Source organism: Sinocyclocheilus rhinocerous, unplaced genomic scaffold, assembly GCF_001515625.1.
Source record: "Sinocyclocheilus rhinocerous isolate Xijiao unplaced genomic scaffold, SAMN03320098_v1.1 scaffold28, whole genome shotgun sequence".
Lineage (NCBI taxonomy): Eukaryota > Metazoa > Chordata > Actinopteri > Cypriniformes > Cyprinidae > Sinocyclocheilus > Sinocyclocheilus rhinocerous.
Window position 1 is genome coordinate 320,050 of NW_015652416.1, and position 8,538 is coordinate 328,587.

The window sequence follows — 8,538 nt, forward strand, 5'->3', positions numbered from 1 at the left end:
TGCTGTTACCCGGATGAGCCTGTGTTATCAGCTTTTACCGGTTGTTATCGAGGGATAGCATACCTCGGAATGTCGCGACTGACCAATCAGAATCAAGTATTCCACAGAGCCGTGTAATAATGAAAAATAAATGGTATTTTACATTGTTTTGAAGTGTTTGTTTCTCAATGACCTATCAACTCTCCTTAAAAGACATCTTAAGGTAGTTTAGCTGGTCTGAGCATGTTCTGGCTGGTCTGTTGAAGGTTTTAGAGAGGTTCTGGGCACTTTTTAGCACTGGAAGCCTATCTTAAACCAGCTTAGACCAGCGTGTGTTTTCAGCAGGAGTAGGGGATTTGAACATCTGCGTCTGTCTGAAGTGAGTTGCATTGTTAATCTGAAGGTCTGTGTTTGTCGTTAAACACTTCTGCGGTTTCTTTTCTGTGCCCGCGACTGTCATTACAATACCAGGTTTCAATTACAGAAGTGCAGATAAGAGTGAACTTCAGCCTCTTCAGAGTGTGGTTTATCTTCAACCCGGCTATTCTTTCCACTGTAGAGCCGATAATGAGGATTTAGCTATTATCTTTTCATTTTCCCGTGTTGGCAATTTGAACCATTAAGAAAGAATCCATGAAGTCCACTTCACATTAATGAACGCCTTTGAGATATTGTAGCTTAATTTATTTAACTAATATACATTCTGTGATTTTAAAGTCTCTATGTGGCCACTGATTAATAAATCTCTCACTTTCTCTCTTCATAACAGGTAACAGAGGTGTGCGGTGCTAAGCGGCTTGGCTATTTCGGCTGTGGACAGTTTTACGTGGCTCTGAAGCTGATGGCCGCGGCGCAGGCGGGTTTGCCGGTACGTCTGGAGAGCGTCGCAGGCGGTAAGTCCTCAGAGAAGCTAACGGGATCAGGGATTTGCTCTAGCGCTAAAGAGGGATAACGCACAGAGGCCGTGCTGCGTGGAGAGAGCGCCACACGCTGAGCCAAAACTCGCTGAGAATGAGCTGTGTGAACTAAACCGCAGGACTGTTTCCTCAAACGCTTGTGAGGGTCTCCTTTTATGGTCTTGCCCTTTAAATCTGTATTTAAGCATTAGAAGTTAGCTTTTTCTTGTGTGACGTTAAAGTAGTGTTTTTACTGACAAATTATGAATGAAACCAAGCAATACATCATTTGAAAGCTTTATTACTTCATTTTTTATTAATTCAGTTTTATTTCAGTTTACTTTAGAATCCACCAAAGAAAATAAAATGTATTACAGTATTAGTGGGTCTTGGGGAAAAAAATCAACAAAAAATGATAAATAAAAAAAATAAAACTCCAGTTTAAAAATAAATAAAATATAGAGATCTTTTTTTTTTTTTTTTTACATGACCGATACAGAGGCAGGTCCAATAACCAATATCCATAACCAATTATTGTTTATAATTTCTGAATAAAAAAGGAGATAACAAAATATACATTATTATTAATATTATTGTTGTTGTTGCTGTTAAATTATTTATTTAATTATGGTAATAATTCATATTATTTCTTACTATTTATAAAAGTAATTATTTATAAATTGCATATGCATAGCCGATTATTAGTTATTTCTGCTTAAGAAATCAGTTCAAATAAAAACATGTATTCGAACTATATTATGATGCCGATTGTTATATTATTTATTTTTATGTTGTTTTTAATTAAATCTATTATATGTATTATTTATTAATGCATCATTATTTCTACTAAATAAATCCCATAAAATAAAGCATTATTAACAATATTAATACTATAGTAATATTTGTATTATCTTTATTTATTGTATTTTTAATGATATATTTAATTATTATTAGGGTAAAAATTTTAATTAATATTTGTATTATTCATAAAAAGTAGTTATTTATAAAATTGTTTGTTGTTTTTCAACCCAAATGATCACAGGTTTCTTTGCATTTTTTGTTTAAAACGCAACATGTTGCTCATGCAACAAAAAATGAGTAATTATGCATATTATTTGTTAAATAAGCAAATAATTTTATTTGTGAGCACCATTGTTTCCTGTTGAACGCCTTAGTAACTCCACAGTGATCATAGCAGTGATCATAGCACCACTAGTTTCCAGTTTCAATAATATTATCCAAAATGTTGGTATGTAACTGTTGGGCCTGAGCTCAGAAAATAAATCAAATATTAACTCGGCAGAGGCAAAGCATTCATTTCCTAAATGTATTTACTTAAACACGGTGATATTGAGCACTAGGCTAATTCAGAGCTCCGCACAGCTCCAGGCCACCCTGTCGGGCTGAAATGTGGCAAAGGGAGCCTGGATTAGTCTTTAATCCTGGTACAGACTGTTCCTCAAGAAGCCGCGGGTCTGCGAGACCCTCACAGCGGAGAGAGGCGCTCAAGTGGCTTCACGTCAGCTTCTGTTTAACCCACAAATGTCACTATCTGCTCCTTTTACTGTGGAAAGACGAGGATAAAGATTGAGTTTGTGGACCAAAAAGACAGATTTATCAAGATGACCTCAAAGGTTCCTTTGAGAGATGATTGGCTAGGTTATGTTTACTTTTCAAAGAAGATCACCTAGATCAGCGCTTCTCAGTCCTGCTCCTGTTTTTGTGCAAAGTTTAGCTCTTGCTAAACCAGCTAATGCCTCAGGTTTTTCACAATTCTGTGATCGTAAAACAGTGCAAAATCTTTTTTTTTGCAATCCTGCATAATTTGCCATTTAACCCACAAAATTAGCCTGATAAAAAAAATAAAATACCATTACTGACCCATTTTTATTTTTCATAACTAAAAATAACTTGTTTAAAAATTGTAATAAATTTTATAATACAGAAAAATGTTTACTTTTTTCCTGTCATATGACTATTTTACATCTAGTGTGTGACAAAATATCATTTACAGCCACAAAATCAGTCATTTTGATTGCCAAAAAAATCACAAATTTAATTCCCATTATTATTACTTTTTTTTTTCTTTTTTATTTGCTTTTTATTAATTAATTTGTTATTTATTTATTTGTATTAATTATTAGTGCTGTTAAACGATTAATCACATCCAAAATAAACATTTTTGTTTACATAATATATGTTTGTGTACTGTGTATATGTATTTTGTATATATAAATACACACACATACAGTATATATTTTGTAAATATATACATGTTTATACATTTATATCATTTATATTTTGTAAAAATGTAAAAACAATTATTTACATTTATATATTTATATATATATCATTACATTTATATTCACATTGTTATATTTTATATTATATATAAATATATTTAATATATAAACAATTTTTTTCGACAGCACTAATTATTATACATCTAGCGCCATACATAATATGGTAAATGTGGTATCATAATTATAAAAATAACAGCAAATTTTCCACGAAATTCTGAAAATTACCACCACAAAATGAGTCACTTTGATCGTAAAAAAAAATCACAAAAATAAATCAAATAAAATCCGAAGTAATCAATTAATAAAATTCATTTTTTAAATCTTAAAAGTTGTGTCATAATTTAATAAGATGTAAAAATAAACAAACAAAATAAAGTAAAAATAATTGTAATAAAATATAGATCATTAATAATAAATTATTTTTTAAAAAGTGAAATCCTGGTGGATCTTCTTTAATCCACTGTACACAGAAAGTAGTATGAGTAGTACACTGTTATGAACATACTGTCATTTACCCTTCTCTACAGAACTTCCTCTCCCTGTGTTCGTCGGGATAACGAACGAGCTTGAGATGCGTTACCCCAATCACCCCTCGACCAATGAGAGTCAGCCTCACATCCTGGGCTCGCTTACAGGCTCCGCCCCTCATCCCCCTGCTGACAGACCTGTCCTCAGACACCCTGACACCAGCATGGACAAACAGGTCGGGTTATCAATGATGACAAGCAGCACTAGCTTGATACTTTTCCTGTAATTAATGATGATTATAATGAATGTGTATCTGACAGGAGGCGTGGTCTCCACCGCGGTCACCTGGCATCTCCCCGCCCTGCTCACCATCAGCCTATCGCAGCTATCCATATGGTGCACAGAGAAACGGAACAGACACGCTATTGGGTGAGAGTCTCTGTCAGTCATTCTGTATTCAAAGAGACCAGACAAATGAACCTAGACATGAAAATGTATGTATGTAAATAAATAAATACATTTTGAAATATATATTTTTTATTAAAAGCATACATTTTTCTGTTTTAATGCATCCTTGCTGAATAATTAAAAGTATTAATTTCTTTTTTAAAAAATCTGAATTTTGAATGCACATGAAAATTGTTTTCCACAAAAAAATGAAGCAGCACAACTGTTTTCAACATTGATATTAACCAGAAATGTTTCTTGAGCAGCAAATCAGCATATTAGAATGATTTCTGAAGGATCATGTGACACTGAAGACTGGAGTAATGATGATGAAAATGCAACTTTGCATCACAGGAATAAATTACATTTTAAACTATATTCAACTAGAAAACAGTTATTTTAAATTGTAATAATATTTCACAATATTACTGTTTTTAATTGTATTTTTAATCAAATAAATGCAGCCTTGGTGAGCAGAAGAGACTACTTTCAAAAACATGTAAAAATCTCACCGACCCCAAACTTTTGAACAATAATCGCTATATATGATTTCCTTGGAAAATATAATGAAGTTTGTGTGAATGCATAGCATTTGATATCAAATGCTCCTCCATTTTAAAAGTTCATTTTAGAGCCATTTTAATTTGCTATGCTAACCGCATGATTATGTTGTTTTTTTATTATATGCAATGTTTTGCCTGCTGGAAAGAAAATTAATTACAAGACTTTATTGACTCAATCATATACTGGACTCTACCTATAGAGAGTTACATTGTTTTTTTAAGATCATTTTGCCTTGTGGAGAATAAATATTTGGACTTAGATGATCATTTGCATTGTAAATATTCAAATCATTAAAACAGAAGATGAAACCTCTTCTTAAATGATGCATCAAGAGAGTTTTTATTTTAGCAAGATCCTGATAATTTCTTTTTCCAGCAATTCCTATGGGAATATGAAAGGAGATATTTCCACATTCACACACACACAGTCATGCTGTTATTAGATAACACAAGAACACATCACACAGCCGCTGTGTTTCACACACTGTGAGCGTAGAAGTCGTTTGGTACTCTATGCTGTCAGACAGCTGTGTGTGTGTGAGTGTGTGAGCGCTCAGCCTTGAGCTGCTGTCTGCCCTCAGAAAGCAGTTGGCTAATTGCTGCTCTCCTGTGGCGTATCGATATCACGCTCGTCTAATCACACACCTGTTGACTCACAAGACCTTCAGCTCATCCACAGTCAGCAGACAGCAGTTCTGATGAAATACACACACACACACACACACACACACACACACGTGTGCTTTCCTGAGAAAATGCCTTGAGCCTGGATATTTAACCACATGTTTAATGTAATAATGTACGCTAGTGTGCTTCATTTATTGCTGCTTGTCCCCCTTTGCACTCTAAAATGTCAAAAGAAGCTGATGTGTGAAGCAATTATGCACTTCAACTTACTTTATTATGCACTTGTCAGAAAGCAGAATTACTGCTTCTTGTACACGTCACCAAAAATTACAAGGTTGGCTGTTAAAATCCAGTATAAATTAAGTAAAAATGCAAAATATTGGCAGTACATGCCAGATTATAAATTCATGCAAATACATTATGCAGACTGCTATGAGGGTGGTATTTTCACATATACAATAGTGCCCCCTCCAGTACAGTAGGAGGCAGTGCATAAGAACTAACTCAATAGAGAGTAACTGTGTAGGTCTGACATATATACAAATGATATAACAAATGTTGTAAGTTATCCTATCTATCTATCTATCTATCTATCGTTATATCGTTATATCTATCATTCTGTCATTCTATCTATCGTTCTATCATTCTATCTATCTATCGTTCTATCTATCATTCTGTCATTCTATCATTCTATCGTTCTATCGCTCTATCTATCTATCTATCTATCGTTCTAGCGTTCTATCTGTCATTCTATCATTCTGTCATTCTATCTATCGTTCTATTGTTCTATCTATCGTTATATCATTCTATCTATCGTTCTGTCATTCTATCTATCTATCTATCTATCTATCCATCCATCCATCCATCCATCCCTCCATCCATCCATCGTTATATCGTTCTATCTATCATTCTGTCATTCTATCTATCTATCTATCTATCTATCTATCCGTCCATGTGTCTATCTATCCATCCATCCATCGTTATATCATTCTATCTACCCATCTATCTATTTATCTATCCATCCATCCATCCATCCATTAACACAGTATCGTGTTTAAATATTTATTAATCTCAACTAAAGTCAGTGATTGTGAATAGTAAGTTTAGATTCTCCCAGTGAGGGATGAACTCAGTGAATGTATACTGTGCTGATATTCAGCGGTGTGAAAGAGCTTGTATCTCATTGTTAACGCCGGCCGTGAACAGAGAAACGTCAGTGTTATTGAATGCGGCACGGCTTTCTTCATTAGTCAGCAGGGACCATTAATACTTTAGAATCTACTCATAAAAGAAACGATGCTCTGGAAGGGCTTCAGATGTAAAGAACGCTCATGAGATCAGAACCCAGTCAGGCCTCCTTTATTCTTTCAGATTGCAGTTATATCAAAGATCATGGCCATCACGGACCTCATACTGAATAATTGATGCTCGTTCAGTATTTTACATTTATTATTCCATTAAGTCTAAGCTGAAAACTTTTACTCTTCTTCGGTTTTAGTTGAGTCTGAAAGTGTGTCTTTTATCTCACAAGCATCTGCTGATAATGTTTAATGCTGTTTTGCTCTGTCATCTGCATCCGTGTGTCATTTACAGTGCTGTGAATTGTTTCGATGCCAAAAACAGTGATCACAGTAATGAAACGCTATGTGCTGTCAACTCTAAAGCCATGTTGTCTTCACCTTGAAATGTTCACTCTCTCTCATTGTCATTCACAGCGTATGATGGTAAAGTGCCGGGTCGTCCCAGCGTTCCTCAGGAAAACTCCTCTCCCAGTCATTATTCTCTCAAACTGCAGTCGGAGCAGCCTGTCATCACACGCGTGAGCATTGGACGATCAAATAGAAATCTGGGTGTCAGTCTTAAATGAGGAAACACATTAGGTCTCTAAATCAGGATATAGGTCATGACACTGCTTTTTAAAAGTGTATTTTTTTTTGTTAGAATATCAGTAATAACAAGTCAGGGCACATACACACCAGGCCCCGTATTTTGTTAGACATGCTTACAAAAAATAGATAAATATTAGGTAAATTGCATCCAAAATGATTACAGACATGAGCATAAAACATCAAAACAATATGAAGGGATGAGAAAAACCTAAAAAAAATCCAATATGATACTGTATCTTGTAACCTTTGTCAAGCATTTCTTAATTTCACAATACTTGGTGACGATCACATGACTGACACGTTAATAGTAATATATTGAATAATAGATATGAATTATATTGTGTTTGCAAGCTACAGTAGTGTGCGGTAGATTTTTTTTTCTTTCTTTGTATTAAACATGCATTCAAAAAGCATTTCTATTGTGGAGAAAAAAATATATATACATACATAAGGGAGATCCACAGGAAAAATATATACAGTCATGTGAAAAAGTTAGGACACCCTATTGAATTCCATGGTTTTCTGTATCAGGACATAATAAAAAGTTATGTGGTTCTTGGCAGGTCTTAAAATTTGGAAAATAAAACCTCAGATGAACAGCATCACTTTACATATCACACTGTGTTATTATTTAATTAACAAAAATTAAGCCAAAATGGAAAAACCATGTGTGACAAAGTTAGGACACCCTATGATTCAATTGCCTGTAGATCCACTTTTACCAGCAATAACTTGAATTAATAATAATAATAATAATTCATTACATTTATATAGCGCTTTTCTAGGCACTCAAAGCGCTTTACATTGTCAGGGGGAATCTCCTCATCCACCACCAGTGTGCAGCATCCACCTGGATGATGCGACGGCAGCCATAGTGCGCCAGAACGCCCACCACACACCAGCTTATTGGTGGAGAGGAGACAGAGTGATGAAGCCAATCAGTAGATATGGACTCATATTCTGCACTTAGTTATTTTAGCAGTGCAAATTATGTTAAAGAGACATTGTCGAAAAATGGTTTTCTGTATCAGGACATAATAAAAAGTTATGTGGTTCTTGGCAGGTCTTAAAATTTGGAAAATAAAACCTCAGATGAACAGCATCACTTTACATATCACACTGTGTTATTATTTAATTAACAAAAATTAAGCCAAAATGGAAAAACCATGTGTGACTGTTAGGACACCCTATGATTCAATTGCCTGTAGATCCACTTTTACCAGCAATAACTTGAATTAATAATAATAATAATAATTCATTACATTTATATAGCGCTTTTCTAGGCACTCAAAGCGCTTTACATTGTCAGGGGGAATCTCCTCATCCACCACCAGTGTGCAGCATCCACCTGGATGATGCGACGGCA

The 8,538-nt window shown here is 34.5% G+C and overlaps 1 protein-coding gene across 5 annotated transcripts in view; it reads left to right on the forward strand.

Annotated features, from left to right (window-relative positions):
• Nucleotides 1-751: 751 nt before the first annotated feature.
• Nucleotides 752-8,538, forward strand: part of LOC107714971 (ralBP1-associated Eps domain-containing protein 2-like) — a 34,685-nt gene continuing 26,898 nt past the window's right edge. For all 5 annotated transcript variants that reach the window (XM_016520971.1, XM_016520968.1, XM_016520970.1 and 2 more), the window contains exons 1-4: nt 752-872; nt 3,706-3,881; nt 3,967-4,075; nt 6,999-7,102. In XM_016520971.1, coding sequence (XP_016376457.1) covers nt 821-872; nt 3,706-3,881; nt 3,967-4,075; nt 6,999-7,102 — 441 coding nt within the window. In that variant the 5' untranslated portion in view covers nt 752-820. The remainder of the gene's footprint in view (nt 873-3,705; nt 3,882-3,966; nt 4,076-6,998; nt 7,103-8,538) is intronic.